The sequence below is a fragment of the Opisthocomus hoazin genome, chromosome 2, assembly GCF_030867145.1.
Source record: "Opisthocomus hoazin isolate bOpiHoa1 chromosome 2, bOpiHoa1.hap1, whole genome shotgun sequence".
Lineage (NCBI taxonomy): Eukaryota > Metazoa > Chordata > Aves > Opisthocomiformes > Opisthocomidae > Opisthocomus > Opisthocomus hoazin.
In genome coordinates this window covers 125365110-125383644 of record NC_134415.1, presented here as the reverse complement: position 1 = coordinate 125383644, position 18535 = coordinate 125365110, and the positions used below count along the sequence as shown (strand labels likewise).

The 18535-nt window shown below is 42.6% G+C and overlaps 1 protein-coding gene across 1 annotated transcript; it reads left to right on the top strand.

The window, feature by feature from the left end:
* The first annotated feature begins 4871 nt into the window (after positions 1-4871).
* Positions 4872-11404, top strand: ADGRF4 (adhesion G protein-coupled receptor F4). Its single transcript, XM_009937839.2, has 8 exons — positions 4872-4949; positions 5878-5914; positions 6049-6209; positions 6770-7060; positions 7724-9088; positions 9778-9819; positions 9922-9981; positions 11366-11404. Exons 1-8 carry the CDS (start codon positions 4872-4874, stop codon positions 11402-11404), a joined length of 2073 nt encoding a protein of 690 aa, XP_009936141.2.
* The last annotated feature ends 7131 nt before the right edge of the window (positions 11405-18535 follow it).

The following is an 18535-nucleotide window of genomic DNA, read 5'->3' as shown; positions in this document are numbered from 1 at the left end:
GTGCAAGTCATTTAACTTGTCCCAGTGGGTAGCGTTGGCTGTGTCCACTTGTGCTTGGCTTAATTCCTACTTGATACCCGTGAGAGATGTAAAGCTGGCTGTATCGAAACAGAACAGTAAATAATGCCTACCTTTAGGCTAAAGCTGGAGACCTACCTTGTGGCTGAGGACTGACTGACATTGTGGTAGCAGACAAAGTGACATTATCTCAGGAAACGCTAGGAGCTCGTGACAAACACATTGCAGGACTGTGGAAAAAATCAGTGACCAAAGCAGCCTTGTGAGTAGAAAGAGAGTTAGAAATTTTGCTTCTAATAAATTACTTGCTGTAAATTACTGGCTATTGGAGATCTGGCTGTTGGAGTTGAGCCAGTATTAAGAAAGCCAACAGTGAACATGGCACAAGGTTCAGCAGAAAACTCCCAACCCTTACGATGGGTGCAGCCCAGAAAGGAAAGATGATTACTTGCTCATCGAGCGTTTTAGCTGTGCAAGATACTGTCGGTAGTGTCATCTTTGATTTATGAAGGGTAACGCATTAACTTGGCCAGATGTTGATCGTGAATTTTTTTGATCTTTGAAGTCTAAAAGATTTGTTAAGTACAGAAGAGCAGAAGATGCCTCCTCCACCAGGACGGGTACAAACCACATAGGTGTGATTCATCTGTGTGGACTCCTAGCAAAGGTGGCAATCTGGCAGTTTTGTGGGTGTGTTTGTAACTTGTTTTATCATTTTGCAGTGCAACACCTTTATTGTCATCTGCAGGTTCCTCAGTGTTAATCCAGTCGGACAAGAAAAGAAGCAGGCTGTTGCCCAAGGTTATTTCTTCATGAGAAAAAAAATGAATCAGAGCACCCAGGCAGTGCTGGGTAGGACCAGAAGAGTGAGGCTGGAGCACGATGGCAGCAGACAAATGGTTAGACACTCGCCTGTGGTATAATGAGGATCTCCAGCTCTGTTAATTCCGCCTGCAGCAGAACCCAGACTTCTGAAAACAGTAAGTACGATCACAAACCAACATTTTTCCAGAACTGCTTGAAAATTATCAGTGGTCTGTGGAATTGATTCATTTGCAAGCTAAAATGCACTGAACTGCCTAGGCTGTGTTTACTTCACCCTTATTTCTGCTGGTTTATAAGGTCGGTGGAAAGAATTAGATGTCTTAATTATCCTCTGATCTTTTTGCTCGTAGTTCTGTAATTTGTCTCTAATCATGGTGTTGTCACTTCTAAGAAAATCTGAAACTTTCTTATATCTAAAGTTACCATAGAGATCTTGGAATCATAGAATGGTTTGGGTTGGAAGGGACCTTATAGATCATCTCGTTCCACTCCCCCTGCCATGGACAGGGACATCTTCCACCAGACCAGGTTGCTCAGAGCTCCATCCAGCCTGACCTTGAACACTGCCAGGGAGGGGGCAGCCACAGCTTCTCTGGGCAACCTGTGCCGGTGCCTAATCACCCTCAGAGTGAAGAATTTCTTTCTTATATCCAGTCTAAATCTTCCCTCTTCCAGTTTAAAACCATTACCCCTTGTCCTGTTGCAACAGACCCTGCTAAAAAGCCTGTTGCCATCTTTCTTATAAGCCCCCTTTAAGTACTGGAAGGCTCCAATAAGGTCTCCCCAGAGCCTTCTCTTCTCCAGAACTTGCTTTACTTAAATTCATGTTTTCCAGGTGTGATCCCTTTAAAAATACAACTAATACCATTCTGTATAATTAAGAGCTTTGATTTTTATCTTGAATGACTGTGCAGACTCTAAGATCTCTTGCTGCGCCTTTTTAACTTGCTAGGTAGCAATGGCAAGCGATCACTTTATGGCGATTTATTGAGTTTTAAGCTAGCCACGTAGCCGTTCGAGCCCTAAGAATAATAGATTAGGTTCTGTAACAAAGGAGTTAATATTTTTCTTTTAAGTGTTAAATACACACAGTGCGAGATTGCAGCATTTGGGAAAATAGATTTGTCTAGCTAGTTATGGCAAGCCCGGTGTCAATTTTTATTCTGTACAATATGTGCGTGTAATTTTTGTGCAGATAAAGTTAAGTATGGGCTGTCTTCTGGAGTAGTGGAGAGGGGCAAGCTGTGACCCCAGGTGGTGGAGCACCCTTTGGCCAGAGACCTTGGGTCCACCAGCCTGGTGTGTAGTTCCCACGGTTGTCGCTGCTTGGTCTGAGCTCTCTGGTAGCTGCAACCGTGTGGGGCCAGGCTGCCTCGTCGTGTGTCCTGACAGAAACTGAAAGCAAGAAGTGCTTGGGGTAGAGGAAAGGAGGGAGGGTTTTGTAAGGTTTTGCAAAACACTTTGATTTTAAACCAATAGAAGTCGCAGAGTAAGGGCTTTGAATTTAAGGCTATGATACATTAACCAACATCAGGATTGCTTTCTAATACATGATCAGTTTTACCTTTTTTTACAGTTTAATAGGCTTTTTCTCTCTCATAATGACCGTCTAGCCACTCCTCACTCTTTCCCTCCTGTTGAGGAGCTTTGCCCTCCCCCCTGGGGTGCTGTGACCAAATGAAATGAGCTGGAGCAGGAGGATCAGCAGCTGGTGGCAATCTCCTGAGTTAGGTGGGAGATACCTGAGGGTATGGAAGTGTCCTCTTACTAGAAAGTCTGTTCCACGTAAGAGGGTTTTGACATCTCAGCTGCTTATGTGCCTATGCCCTGATGGAGTGATGGAGCAGAAACATCTGGAAGAGAGTAACATGTTTACAGTTTCTTAAAAAAGGAGGTGAAATTAATAGCCTAGTGCTCCTGCCGTTGCCCTTCACATGTGAATGAATCCCAGCAAGGATGGGTGCATGGAGGGCCGAGGTGTTCTTCACCCAGGGAATGATTTTCAAAAAGTGTCAAGTTTCTAACTGTGGTGTCTTGGATTAACAGCTCAGTTGCTCTTTATGGTCCTTTCTCCAAAAAAATAGTGCGTTGCCTGAGTTTGGACCAAGAGATCACTGATACTCTGCGTTCACACTGTGTGTTCCTGTTAATGGTAGTAGATAATTTATGGTTAGATACTTATTGTCCTCTACCTAAAGTACCATAATTGGATGCCTTGGAGGGAAAGGAATAGCTGTATATGCTTCAAATGGCCTTATGTCAGTGTATCCAGGGTTTTTCCCTGAAGTGACAGTGACTTGCTGCTGTATTACTTCTTTTGCTCCAAGTTTCTATTGCTGCATAGTAATCTTGTCATGTTCTTGCAGTTGTGAGACTGGGTGGTTTCCATGAGGAGTCAAGCGATGCAGCTGAGTGAGACTGGTGTTTCACTGGTAACGTGGGCCAGTATCTCGGTGAGCCTTAGATGCCTGGAGCCATCCCAGATTTCTACCTCACTTGAAGGTAACAGCCCTAGGTGGAGTTACATCAGTCATTAAATACAAAATGAATATGAATTAATTAGTGATGAAACACGATGAGCTCAAGGATTCCCAGTTGTGAAATGGAATCAGGGCTACGAGAATACAATAAACATTTAATGATTGCAGAAATGAGAAAAGAATTTGATACAACCCTTTGCCTGAAACCTCGAGGTGTTTCCCAGCCACCTCCCGTTCTTTGGCAATATTGAGCTGAGTCTTTTGGTTCAATTCTCCTTGCCCATTTTATTTCCTTACAAGAGCTAAAGGTTGCTAGCTTTAAACCCAGAAAATGCTTTTACTAATACCAGTCGAATCCTAGACGCTGGCACAATGTTCTTCTTTAGAGCTAACTTAGAAATTCCATGCAATCTAGCTCTTCCTTTTATGATCTTTTCATAATTAAGTAATAAACCTGTGGGTCTCAGGTGAGGAAATGTCGCAGATGAAAGGGGCAGCCAGCTGTGTGCCTGACCCTTTGGTGCCATCACATGGTGAGAGCTTGGAGTTTCTTTGGTAGAAAAATACATCGTTGCTCCACCAGTGCAGGACCCTTCTGTTTCAGCATCCTCAGTCGTGGTCAGTGTGTAGGGGGGGGGGGGGGGGAAATTGAGTGGCTTCTATCAAGGCATGGTGATTTGATGAGCTTTTTTGTGTGTGCATCCCCTGAAATGCAGCCATCATCCTACTTTGCCACTTTGCATTTGTTTCGTGCTTTAGTGTTTTAGCTCACCTATTTTATGCATTTTATTTTTTTTTTAGTACATGGCTTAATCTCCTTATACATCCAGTGACAGAAGATCAGTGTCTCAAATCTTTAGAATCTACAGCAGCTGTTTCTTTTGCCTTGGACCTATATAACATCTAATAATCAGATCTGATGTAATGCATGATTTTTCCTTTGTTCCCTTTAATGGATTATTTTCCTCCGGCAGATATGCCTGTAACAAGTTGCATCCCAGGATATTAAGCCTTTGCCAAGGACCACAGGAAACTTGATGGAGGGAGTAGAGGCCTGAATCCTTCTGCGAGGTAAATAACATTTCATTCTGGTCCTTGTTTCTCAGATTTTGATATCCAAGGCCCGAGGGCCCAAGTTTCCTACCTCACATGGCAGATCTCACCAGGAACTTCCTGAGGAGAGCAGCAGTGTTGAACTCGGTGGAGACGGGGCTGTCTTAAATGGCTTTGGAAGAGACCCACCCGCTGAACTGCTTTAATAAGCTCTCCACCTCACAGTTTACAGTAAATTATTGATGCAGTAACTGCCAGTGTTGGACGGATTTTTATTTTTTATTTTTTTAAGGAAAGGTTCACAAATAATTCACAGTACAAAAGTTAATCAATGATAAATGTCTAAAAATCACTTTACAAGCCCCGTCAGGACAGTCTTTGGGAAGGGTTTAACTGCTTTCTTACTAGGAACCGGACTGTGTTCAAAAGTGAAAACAGAGATGTCTAAAGTTTAGCATATCTTTCTTCCAGGAGGAAAGCAGTCAATGCGAGGCGATGGATGTGAGGGTGGCCCACTGCCTCCTCCTTTGGGCTGTGCACCTCTTCCCAGCCGCGCCACGCGCTGCTCTCAGGGTAAGATTCACTAGACCAGGTAGCTCAAAGCCCCGTCCAGCCTGGCCTTGGACACTGCCAGGAATGGGACATCCACAACCTCTTTGGGCAACTGTGCCAGTGCCTCACCACCCTCATCATAAAAAATGTCTTCCTCATCTGATCTAAATCTGTCTTCTTTTGGTTTAAAACCGTTGCCCCTCGTCCTGTCACTACAGGAGAAAATACTTTGAAGTATTTAATACGCTCAATATGCCAAGCAACCTCCAGCACAACTCTTGGAGCATTAGAAATCTGCCGTTCAGCCCGCTCTACCCAGCAATAACTGTGCGATTTCCAGGGCGTCACATATCCAAGCTCTGCTTCCCGACTGGCAGGGATTGGCTGGTTGCAGGTGACCATTTGACCAAGCAGTGATGGTCGCTGGTCTAGATTGTGCCCAGCTGTACGAGATGCAGTCCCAGCAAGTGGTCCTGCCTGCGGGACCCGGGACACCCACCTTGGCGTTGCTTCCCGATCAGGAGAGGAGCAAAGCGGATATTCATATATTTGTACAAATGTACCTTTGTCTTACGGCAATAGTCATATAGATCACATATTCTTATCAACAAGTCAAATATTCTCATCAACGTGAAAATACTGGAAGGCTTACGTCTAACACAGACTTTGGCTGAGTAATAACTGCTGGGAGCATGTGTGAGTGTGTTGCTTCAGCAGAAGGGTGCAACTAAAGGCTTAATATAGAGGGACAAACTGTTAGCAGAGAGTTCTCAGTTGGTCTGTGTGAGCAAGAGGCCATGACCTCTGCATTCTGGACCTTGAAAAGGCTTCTGGACCTCAAAAGGACTATTTTGCCCTTGAAATCACCTTTCCAGTTTGTGCCAAGGAGTCATCTTTTACTTCTTTATTTTAACATTCCATCTCCCTTCTGTTTTTCCTTATTTTTCAGGTTCTCGGTAAGGAATCGAAGACTGGTAATCAGCAAGGTACAGTGAATAGCTATGCGTCTCTCTAATTCTTTGTTATCGGTTAACAATACTTTACCCCTGATGCTTGCACCACGGACCAGGGGCGTGCTGTCTTACACCTCATAACAATATGTACTTGGCTTGTTTTCCAGATGGGTGTGTAAATCTCCTTCCGTGCAAAGAGAACGGAGCTATGTGTCTTCAGCCTTGTTCTCCCTCCTTCCGTGGGGAGACAAGCTTCGTCTGCGAAGACAGAAAGTGGCAAATGTTCGCAGACACCTGTGCAAGCCTGGATGTTCAGTCCCTTTTTCAGGTGTTGTATCTTATGCATCTGCTTTGGCATGTGCTCATAATTTCTGGCAAAGACACCCCCTTCCTCTGTTCCTCTTAAATCCTGAGAAAAGGGAACAAATGCGATCTGAAAACACAGATTACTTTGACAACAGGCTTTGACTTAATGTTAAATCCTGAATGAATTTAGGAAATCCCTGTGTGGAAACACAATTCAGAAATGAAATTGCCATGTTCGCTTGGCCTGTGTTCTTTGCGTGGATCTAAACCACGACAGTGAACCTGAGAAAAATGCATCACAACTATCTGTAATAAACAGATGATTTGTGGTGAATTCTCCTGAACTACAAAATAAAGAACAGTTTTCAAGTCACTTTGAGAACAAGGCACTTCATTTAGTTCTTGCCCCTTCCTTCATGTTGTACAAGCAAGACATTCTTCTCAGGTGAGCCTTGGTCCCTGGTCTCAGGCCATCTGCACATATGTTGCACACCCCAGCACTGTACCTCTGGCCGGGTTGTAGCTGTAGTTTCATTTTCATTCTGTTCATTAGTTTTCTCAAATTTATTTTCCTCCCTCCAGAGGATTTCTGAACGTGAACTCGTTCCAAGCTGTGGAGGACATGTTAGTGTTGCTGGAGGACGCCTTCCTTTTTTAGGGGAAGGAAAGCCAGTGCATGGGAAGCCTGGAGACGGAGCAAAATATTTTGGTGCTGATGACGACAGAAACAGTAACTGCCAAGCTGATTTTTCATGCATCATCCCTGATATCCTGTCTTCACCAACCATTCCAGGAAATATTGCTGATATAGTGGAATTGCTAAAGAAGGTTTCCCTGCTGTTATCAGAGAATGTCACGAGAGGAAAAATGCAGGTATTTACTTTTATGAGCTTCAAGAGGTGTTTCTGAGCTTGCCAGAGCGTCTGTACAGTGTTTTGTCCATGGAGATCACCTGGATAGAGTTTCCAGAGAAAGCCATGTTTTGTTGTCAGAGAAACTGTTCGACCTATTCATGTATGGTGATAATACTCTGTGGAAATTACTTTCTTTAAAAGGAAAAGTTTTCAGGAACTGCTGTTATAGACATAGGAGAGCAGTACAAGGAAGGATTTATTTTTAAAGTATGACACTTGGAGATGCTGACCCACAGCTGTGCGGTCATGTGTTGCACAATGGAAACTGAAATCTTTCCATGATGAACACAGAAATCACAGAGGCGGAGAAAGAAATGTAGGGAAGGTGATGTAAGCAGGCCTGCAATGTGGGTCAGCGTCTGGAATAGAACTTAGGTGTCCTGATTTTTGCTTTATACTTGCTTCTCCAAGGGTGTTTTGAGCGATCATATGAGGAGAATAGGACAATTCTGTTAGTGACTCATGCCAATGAGATGTTTGGGTTTGATTGTCAAAAAAGTATATTCCTTTTATGGAAATCACTCCTGAATGAAATGATCCTTTCTGGAGGCTCTGCCAGTGGAATAACTGTTGGTTTCTTTTAACATAAAAAAAATAACCTTTTTCTTCTTGTTTGTTTCAGAGTTACAGCAGGATAGCAAACCATATTCTCAACAGCTCCATCATTTCCAACTGGGCTTTTGTAAGGGACAGAAATGCCAGTTCGATATTACTGGACTCAGTGAATTTATTTGCCAGGAAACTTATTCTAAGGAATGGGTCAGAAAGTGTACAGGAACGGTTCATCTCTACAAAAGGCTACAGCATACATAAAAATACTTCAGGGAAGACCTTTGATTTTTCTATGGAATTCATTAACACAGGCAATATCACTGGGCACTTGGCCATTCCAGAAGAAGAGCTTCTGAAGTTACCCAAGACTTTCAAAGCTGTCAGTATTGCATTTCCAACGCTTGGAGCCATTATAGAAACCAGCCAGTTGGACCCTGGTTTTGTGAATGGACTGGTGTTATCAGTGTCTCTGCCAGAAGAGCTCCAACACATTTTGCTCACCTTCGAAAAGGTGAATAAACTGGAGAACGTGGAGGCGCAGTGTGTTGGGTGGCACTCTACCGAAAGGAGATGGGATAACAGGGCGTGCACGATGAAGTCGGACAACATCAGCAGTGTTGTTTGCCTCTGCAAGCATCACCATCGGACAGTCAAATCCTTCTCCATATTGATGTCCCCCACCATGCTGCGCAATGCAGTGCTGGATTACATTACACGTGTAGGGTTAGGCCTTTCCATTTTCAGCTTGGTTCTTTGCCTTATCATCGAGACTGTTGTCTGGCATCATGTTACAAAAACTAAAATAACCTATATGCGCCATTTTTGTTTGGTCAACATTGCTATATCGCTTCTCATTGCTGATGTTTTGTTCATTTTGGCGGCTATTGTGCACAATACAGCCCTAAACTACCAGTTGTGTGTAGCGGCCACTTTTTTCCTTCACTTCTTCTATCTTGCTTTGTTTTTTTGGATGTTCACCCTAGGCCTCTTGATTCTGTATGGATTATTATTAATTTTTTTTAAGATAACAAGATCTGCATGCATAGCTACAGCATTCTCTATTGGATATGGATGTCCCTTGGTCATATCTATCCTCACTGTTGCTATTGCTGAACCAAAAAATGGGTATTTAAGGAGTGGAGCCTGCTGGCTCAATTGGCATGAGACGAAAGCCCTTTTGGCCTTTGTTGTACCTGCTCTGAGCATCATTGTTGTGAACATAGTGGTGGTGATAGTGGTTGTGATGAAGACAGGGAGATCCTCGGTTGGAGAAGGCTGCAAGTCACAAGATTTGAGCAACGTGATCCGAATTAGCAAAAACGTTGCACTTCTGACACCCCTCCTGGGTCTCACCTGGGGGTTTGGATTAGCAACGATCATCAACAGTCGCTCTCTGGCATTCCATGTTACGTTTGCACTACTGAATGCCTTCCAGGTAAAGTCTGCACGACTGGGAATAGCATGTGCTCAGACTTTGAGCCTGGGAAAAGGTAGCAGATCAAAGAGGGGCTGGCAGCGTGTGTTGTGAATCAAAAACAGGATCTAAGCTTTCCTCTTGGCTCAACTATTTTACATGGTACATGCATTAGGCATCCTGCATTGACACAGTAAACGCAGATGGGTAATGGGACAAACTAATTGGTGTAAAGTGTGATGAAGAATTAAACTGATGAATTTGTTAAACACAAAATACACTGGTTAATGTCCAGTAACTGCAAAGAAGTCTCATCCTCGTCAGTTAACAAACACGCAGAAAATTCTCACTTGCCATTGAAGATGGTTTCGTTTACCTCATCAGTTTGGACATCCAATGTTGCCTGACATCACGTTGTATACTCAGTCTGCCTGAGCTCTGCTTGGCTAATACTGCTGCTGAGTGGGTTGAGAAAGTCCTGGTGTGTAATCCATGAGTCCAGTTTGTGATGAGAATTAGCACGGGTTGTGTATCCATTCCTGACGTTCGCAGAGAGCCCGTCTGACCTGGGTGGGTAAACTCCTTTTGCTCATTGCTGTTATCCGAGTCAGAGGCGAGGAGATCTGTCCTTAAGGAAATGACATCTAAAAGCATTTAAGAAACATTGTGCGATTATGCTGGTTTTGTTAACTGGTTTTGCAATTTTTTAGGGATTCTTCATCCTGTTATTTGGAACACTTCTGGACAGAAAGGTACTTGGGTCACTTCAATACTTATTCTGGATTATATGAACAATTTCTACACTTTGAGAAACTGTTCCCTTAATATGTTTAATATTTTTTTTAAATCTACAGACAAGAGAAGCCTTAAGGATGAACTGCCTTTCATCAAAGCAGAAGTGCAGTCCAGCAAAGGTAAAGATTCCCCGCCCCGTCCCTCTCCCAATGGCTTAATTTAAAATTCATACCAACGTACATACCTTCTTATTTGTTCATGGAGAGAATGGAACTATGCACGAAATCTTGCCTAGTTTAACATTTTTCCAAGGAAAGTGCTTGCTGAAGGAAATACAGGTATTTCAAATGTACATTGAGGTTATTAAACTTCTAAATATTAGCAGTGGTAATCAGCAGATTTTTATGAACTCTACGTAACCTGCTGCTGCTGTTACAAAATTAAAAATGGTATTTTAATCAAATATTTTCACCTGTAGATATCACAGCCCTTTAGACAGAGAATGTCTATGACTTTTTTCCCATCTGTAGAATAGATCTACTTTAAGGTTACTGACTAAGTAAGGAACAGAATTAAGAGTCCATAATTCCAATGTAGTGACCTGTTTGCCACCTTCACAAAAATACGTATCTGTATGACAGTGGGGCTGCTCTAGGATGTCAGAGGCTGGTTCTGCTTCCAGATGAATATCAGCTCAGGATGGAAACCACTCAGAGCCCAGCCAGTACGTTTGGTGCTAATCAATGCTGCGTACTCAGAAGAGCTTCAGTTTTTTTAAATATTAGGGCAGTTCATTAAGAGGAAATGTTTAAACCTCAAGGCAACAAATAGGTTTCAGCAGCTTCCTAGGAAAATGCTGGAAGGACTGATGTGTTCAGATAATTGACTTAGTGTTTCCTAAAGAAACTTTTGTCTGCTGTTTGTTAGATTTCTTTTGGCACCATGGCTTTAATGGTTTTATGCTGTATTTATATAAGACAATCCCCTTTAGCTGTCTCACAAGAATTGTCTGCAGTGCTCCTGTTATTTCCTTGCTTTTCTCCATTCTGTTTATTAGTCAGTCCTGATTCTAGTATTGAGAGCTGCAGAATGTCTTTTAGTGACAGTGTGTCCAAACGTACTTGGTTTATGAGGGAAAAATAGAGAGGTCAAGGAAACTACACCCACCTTCTGCTATTAGTGTTGCCTGGTCTGCTTTGGGTCATTTGGTGCAAGAGAGCCAGCACGTTTGTGCAGCTTCTGATTCTTCTGCTTCCTTCCTCTCCATTTTGGTCTCCAGTTGCATCCAGCCTTGCACATGCTGAGTTTAAACGCAGTGCAGAATGTCCAGGTTCTAAGTTTAAACGCGGTGCAGAAGGTCCTCTCTTAAATACCCCAAAACCCCCAAACAAACAAACAAAAAACCCCACAACAAAGCAACGAACCAAAACTATACCAAAGGACCAACCCCAAAAACCTCTGCTGAGATGAACTATTTCCTACCTAACAGATGAAAGAGAGAAGGGAAGTGCTTGAGATCGTTCCTTATTTAACAAACAGAGATTATAATTCCTGCTTTTACAGATCCAGGATCCAGATGACAGTGAAGATGTGAAACATTAGGTCAGGATTGAAAGTCTGAAAGTTAAAATTCTCTGAAGTCACCACCAATGCGATACTCTGGAAAAGAGAGATGAAAACATCACTATAATCCCATGAGTCAGCAACATTGACTAAAAGTATTAAGTGATGGAAACCATGGCTGCATGTGCCTAAGAACTTGGGTCGATGTTGTCACTCACCTAGGTGGAAGAGACCACATGTAGGTGTTTACCATTGCATAACAGAGAGGCGGAAATGTTAGTCATCCACTTGTAAACTGGAGTGTAAATATGGAACAACTCATGAGAGCTGGAAAGGTTTGTCACACCTGAAATATGCAATATGATTGTTAAAAAAAAAAAAAATCGTGTTTCAAAGAGATTCAGAATGGGATGGTGTATCTGGGGTTTGAATCGTGAGTATGTAATATGTCTAGATGGGTTATGCATACTCTTGGTTCAAGCCTCCTAGTTTCTCCAGACACGTAAGAGACTTTCTTCTGGGTCAGATTTTAAGATGACAGTCTGCTGTGGTGTTTCTCACAGGACTCTGAGGTACCTCCTGTTTGAAATGGGACCTCCACATACATGGATGATGTAATCTAATCTGACCTGCTGATTTCTTTTCTCCTAGTCCTAGCAGTGGACAGTTGTCTTCAGTGGATCTGACCAGCAAGAGGAAAAGGAGAATTCTTACACAGAAATCCTGTTTTGAGATGAGCCGAAGGGGCTGCCCAGCTTGAAGCGTGGACAGCACTGTCTTGGAGCACAGCCACGGGAAGCATCATGAAAACCAGAAGAGAAAAGGCCCTGAACCTGCTGTCAGGAGCAGGAAACCATCAGTTTTGCTTCAACCCTTGGAGGAAACACACCAATACGTAACATTTTATTCATACCTTTGTGAAAACTGCTGTGAGGAGAGTTTGTCCTCGTTTGCCATTTCAGTGCTTCAATTTCTTTCTTTTGTTTTTATGTGAGTGCAAGAAGGATCTGTACAGCATGTGGAACTGTTCTAAAATTATTTAATTTTTAATGTGATGTACAAATGTTGAGTGTTATCTAGCTGATGATGATTCTATTAGGTGGCACTGTGTTAATCATTTCTATCTATCCTCCCAGGCTGATGGACGGTATAAATCTATTTCTGCTTTACAGCCATTCTCTCTATCTCAATATTTGTTCTCTCCGTCTCAGTACTTGTGTGTCAGAGGAATAGTACAAAGCCCTTTTTTGGTCTGTCAGGACAGAATTTTCATCCTTTTTTCAGTCCTGCAAGACGATGACAGAGATAAACAAGAAAGAGCACTCTGCAAATAATTAGTTTCCCTCTTTAGATGTGGGAAAGCAAGCTTTGAATGTACTTCAGAGTTGAATCAAGTGGATGGAGATCTCCCATGTCCCATGCAATCTGCTAACAAAGGAAATGGTCAGATGGTGTACCTGGTTTCATTAGAAAATCAGTCCTTGGTCTGAGAAACCCTTTCTAATGAAAGCTTTGATAGAAATGTTGTTGTCTCTTGGCAGGACAAATCGATGCTTTAAAATGGAAATAAAGATGAAATTTTGTCATTGTTTCTAATAAGTGGTCCTTGTCCTCTTCTACTAAAAAAAAAGTAGATAAATGGCCTTTAATATTAGCTGGTAGTAGTCAGAAATCACTTATCGCCATGTGGCTTCACATATGTTTGAAATGTAGAAGACTGAATCGAAATAATACTGTTTAATGTTATCAACATCACTTTACCAAAGAGGGAGAAAAATGCCATGGCAGATGAGTTGTGGGGTGTGAGGCATGTGATACGTACTATGAAAAAACCCACAGCCAGATGTCTCGGGGGGAAGAAGCTGGGGCTCTGGAGGGGGCAATCTGGAAGGCAGAGCTCTGCCTCGGGCCATGAGACAGTTCTTCTCATCCACAGGACTCTCTTCCTTCTTCGTGCCTTTCTCTCTTATCGGCTTTCCTCGCAGACTGTGGTCTTGTAACGAGACACTATCCCCGCTCCCTTCATACAGCGCATTTGCACATTGGAGAGCTTTGATCAAATAGAGAGAAAATTGAGCTTATGTGCTGCTGTAACATAAATTTAAAAAGACTGTTACCCCAAAGTCTGCTCCATAATGTCAAGCAGCATCTTCTGTGTTTACCTTCTTCCTCTCCTTGAAGCAATTGGAGGGCTGTTTCTTTCATTCCCTTCCCTCCTGCCCTTAAGTTCCCTCTATCTTGCAGTTGTCCCTGTTTAAACCTTTTTCAGCATCAGTAGCATCTCCTCCAAGTCCCTGTATGGCCTTTTTCAATGTAGTATCAGAGCTACGTGACTCTCATGCTTGAGGGGTTTATTTCATCATGGTAGTGTTGTACACCCGATTCATGAATTGGCTACTGTATTTTAAAGAATAGTTCAAAGACTGACAAAGGATGCGTAGTGGCAGGTGAAGGTGTTGGTCAGTGCTCAGCGTGTGTCCTTTGCAGCCATAAACCCTTGGACAGGTACCTCTGTCACCTCTGAAGGAAGGGGACCACGCTGTGCAGGCGACAGCGTGGAGAAAACAACTGTTTCCCACCACTCTTCAACTTGGGATGGCGTTTAACTCAGCTGGTATTTTTTGTTCTCTTGTTTTACTGTTAACAGTGAAAATTTATTAATGAAATGTGATTTTTTTTTTTTTTTTTTTAGTGCCTGAAAATTTAGGAGAACTGGCTTCATCCTAGCGCCTTACCCTTCTCTCGCATGTGCACACTTATGGATGTGGCACCACAGTCCATTACAGCTGTGGGTTTGTAGACAGTCTCGGATGAGGCTTCCTGGATTATACACCCCCCCTCCAAATTCCCAGGAAATTCAGCAGGAGTCTTGCCCAGGCAAAAACACTGCAGAAGGAATCTGTTTCATTTGCAGTTCGCTGAGAAAAGCATCTAAGCTGTTTATCAAAGGGTGTTTGAAGTATGGCGTTTATTTTCAGAAGCTGGCACGCAGCAGAGTGTTTTACGCTGTGTTTTATGATCATTTACCTATTTAAAAATAACTGGAGTCTTAAAGAGAACCAGTTAATGGTAGAGGATGAGGATGAGCATGGAAGTTTTATTTTTAATACCCTAAAATTAAACTGACTAGGAGCATTTAATGAATAAATGTTTCTGAGAAGTGAAAGCTGTAGCTGTCCTCTATGGGTTGTGAGCTGGTATTTCTTTAAATGCCGTGGCCTGATGGCCCAGTTCTAATTGCAGCTGGCAGGGGGAAGAAAATCAGTTGAGTTGGAATTCTGCCAGTTTCCCAAATTACCAGTGTTGCAACAGCTTAATAATGTCAGTGCTGAATGTGTCATACAGACCCCTGGATGTGCAGGAGCTTGTTTTGGAGTTGTTCTACCCTGCCTGCCACAGTGATCAGACTTGAAAACCCCAAGTGCTGCTCTTCACCAGGTGTCATAATCTGTGGGAGAACCCTTTTTTTCCCATAGACTCACAACATTAGTTACATGGCCAAGCACAGAGAGACATCAGACCTCCTTGGCCAGGCTAGTAAAATTGAATTCTCTTGTGTCAAGGTTGACACCAAAACAAGTTCTTGGCCAGAACATTAATTTACATCAAATACCTCAAGTTTTGCTTTGCCTTTCCAGAGCCAGGCAATTTTCCCCCTCTCTTTTCTAGCTAGCACAGGCATCTCCTTCACAGTTGGTGAATCAAAAGAGAGGAAGATGCCAAACCAGCAGAGTCTTGGCAGGTTGTTAACAAGGCTGCTGGGCTGCCCCATAAAATGTGCTTATGGTAGATGCTTGCTTGCACCATGAATCTTGGCGTTGCTAACTCCAGGCATGCTTCCAGCCTTATGCCCGCAGCTCCAAGAACCAGTGGGTGCCTGACCTGTGGTCCTTCACAAAGGCATTGTGTACTGCTGGGTCTGGCTCACCGAGAAGTGTTGCGATGCCCTGTGGTCAGACTCCTTGGCTTTAGGTGTTAACAGTACGTGTTGCTAGACAAGAAGTGTTTGTAGGGTAATGTCCCACTCCTGGGGGAGAGGCCCTCAGGACTACTGCTGCCTCCTCTGGATCCAGCTTCAATGGGATTTTTTAGGCTAATAATACAATGGCAATGTATTTTCAGCACATTTGTGAATGTGATGAGGTTAAAATTATAAAACTGACAGTCTTCCCCCTCCCTGACCCCTAGGTCTGATGTCCCATTAGTGTCCTGTAAGCAGAGTGTTGCTGATGACTTAGTTTATGATTTCTAACATCTTCTGCACTATAAGCCAGATATTTTTGATTTCGTTCTCCCAAGGGGGATAAAGTCAATATCAAATGCCATTGGAGTTGTGTATAATTTTAACTTTTCTGTTATCTTTTGATGCAAATCAAATCTTTCCATGGTTTTGCTCCGAACACTGTAGTCAGAGGTGTTTCTCTTGAACTGCTTTCATCTGGATGTAACAGAGAAATCTTTCTAATGGTGTAAAGTTTGTAAGCTTGTTTACATGCAATCTATATTTCAGGTCGCATTTGCTTGGACACCATGTACCTCGGGGCCCTCAGCTTCCCATCATATCTGAAACCCAGCCTGACTTCAGTGACACCTTGAGGCCAGTTCAAACTTTGGGAAAAAGTGCATGCCTCTTCCGATTATAAAAATAGTTCATCTGTCACTAATTACTGCAGCCACGTGCTAAAGTCGTTCTTTTTCACAAATGGAAAAGGTCACCTTTGGTCAATTTATTTACTTAAGGGCAGCCAATAAATGGAATTGCACTTTTTTTTGTCCAGTGGTGCTGAACTTGCAAAGCCCAGTGCTCTCCTGCTTGCTTTAAGCATCAGTGTTTACTTGTAGCCCTTCAACCTACATGAAAGATGTATATGTGCCCTTTGGGGTACTTTTGTTTTGGATTGAGACCGGTAATAAATCCTCTTTTTAGGTTGTTTGAAAATAAAGCGTTGAACAACGGATTGATTAGAAAGATCATTCCGACTCCTGAAGACTGCAACTTGAGTTTTATAATTCACTTCTTATTCATGCTGCAGCGTCTCTGGCCAGGGAACAGGCAGACTAGTGTGGTTACTGGGCTATTGGAAGATCTAGCTATATTTAGCTGGAATTTATCCAGCTTCTAATACCCTTGCTTAAGAAGGGTAGGTTAGTAGTGGAACCAAGTATTCGGAGAAACAGTGGGGCTTTGTTTCTCTGGTGTTGCTAAATCAGGCTTTCAGTAAACACTAATTACTGGGTGTGAAAGCGGTTCCCCAGCCTGTGAAACTTCTGCCCTTAACACTTGATAACTATCCCAGGTCTGTCTTTCCCTTTCAGCATTGTTATCTCTAGCCAAATGTGATTTTCTAACATTATAGATGGCCATTCCCAGGCACCCCTCTCCCTTTTCAATGGGTCTTGGATGACAATTTTTAGTAAACCCTAATACTCATTAGTGGTATCTTTGGCCCCATTTGGAAGAGTGTTTTTCTTTCAGAAATACCCCATTGATGTCAGTAGTTAACACTGACTTCTTGTGGTACAAGAGAGCAGAACCGGACTTGGGGTACGACGCGCCTGTTTAAATCACGTCAGATCCATCATGCGTCTCTCTGAGCAATCGCCATTTCCACTGTAAAGGGTTCATTTTTCTTCTGGGTAATGACAGTTATTCGTGCAATCCTTTTTTCTGTTGTGGTGTAACTGCAAATCTCCCACATTGCTGGGTTGGTTGGCGTGGGAGCTCTGGGGCAGCTTGGATTTCTTGCCTAGCTTCTGCTTTATTATAGAATGTTATCTTAATCTCTGCTCGCTGCAGAGAGCCCAAGGTATTCATCTGGCCAGCTGGAGAGGTACATCAGAAATCCTCTCTTTATCTCCTGGACTGCAAGTATAGGCTCTGCTGGGCGTAGCAGGAATAGGGCAGCAGAGTAGAGGGCTTTTGACCTTTTGATCAATAAGCTGTAAAGCTACTAGGGTATAATGTGGGTCAGGATCTGCCAAAAGATCTGTGGAAGACAAGATTTAAAGGCTGACTTTGAAGTGTGCTGATTGGTAGTAAAATTCCAACTGACTCTAAACCCAACTCTCAAGAAACAAGTGTCTTGAAAATGTCTGCTCTTGGGTAAAGGTTCACTGATGCTATTTTTTTAAGCTATTCTTTTTTAGGCCAAAAGGAACCGTTGAGATTAAGCAGACTACCTTTCAACCTTCTTTTGTGCAAGCTAGATAGATTGACCTGTCTTTTTCCTTTCAGAAGAGGAGCTGTAGTACTGAATTTGTATTGATTTCCATTTTTTTTCTAGCAGGCAGAAGAATTAATTTAGTATAAAAATGCATCCTTCAGGTTGCAAGCTGTGTTAAACTAATAGAAATCTGGGTCGTCTTCCTGTAATGAATGTGTGTGAAAACCCTCAAGAAAAAAGGAGTCGAGGCAAAATTTTTCATTATTGAGACTCAAGCTGCAAATACAAGAATAGAATTCATAAAAAATAAGGGTTGACTTCTGAAACTGAAATGAAACAACTCGGTCGCTATGTTGGAAACTGAAAGCAAAGGGTGACGCAGAAGGTGACGAGATCTCCAAGGATTGCTCTGCTGGGTAATCTGGAGCTCTGCAGTTGTCTAGCAGCACCAGAAAGCAGCCTCTGTGTAGGATGCTTTACTAGGGAGGGTTTATGAGGAATTAGCACACAAAATGGGATTCTCCTGATTAATGCGTGACTCCTTTCTTCTAAAGGAATTCTTTCCTTTTTGCTTGTCACAATCATAAATCACTTAAATTATAGAGCTGTATAATAGCTGGCATGTGTTCCTGATCACTTGAGCTACTACAAGATTCTTAAAAACAAATGTGCTTTATGGAAGTGGAACTTGGAGGCAGAGGGGAGAAAGATGGACTGAGTGAGAAACGCCGTCGTTACTTCCAGCTTTACTATGAATACTAGTTTGCAGAGAGGTGAAAAAAATGTGAAGCTGTATAAGTAAAATGAGCATGATTTTCAGCTGAAATATGCCTGAAATTTAATTGTTCTGATGATGGAATAGTCATCTTTCTCCAGAGGTTAGCTGAACTGCTGTCAGTCAGTCCTAATTTCTCACAGTGTGGAAATTCTCTTGGGGAACCTCAAGAAGTGTGTGTGGGGAGCGTAAGCCTGAATCCTCCTTTTCTAAAATCAGTGCAGATAATTG

What these genes read in the sequence shown, in the direction of transcription:
- ADGRF4 (XM_009937839.2), top strand. Translation starts at nt 4,872, where the DNA reads ATGGATGTGAGGGTGGCCCACTGCCTCCTCCTTTGGGCTGTGCACCTC. An exon ending in ATGTTCAGTCCCTTTTTCAG is followed by an intron (nt 6,210 to 6,769) that starts GTGTTGTATCTT and finishes TCCTCCCTCCAG; the next exon opens with AGGATTTCTGAACGTGAACT. An exon ending in TCACGAGAGGAAAAATGCAG is followed by an intron (nt 7,061 to 7,723) that starts GTATTTACTTTT and finishes TGTTTGTTTCAG; the next exon opens with AGTTACAGCAGGATAGCAAA.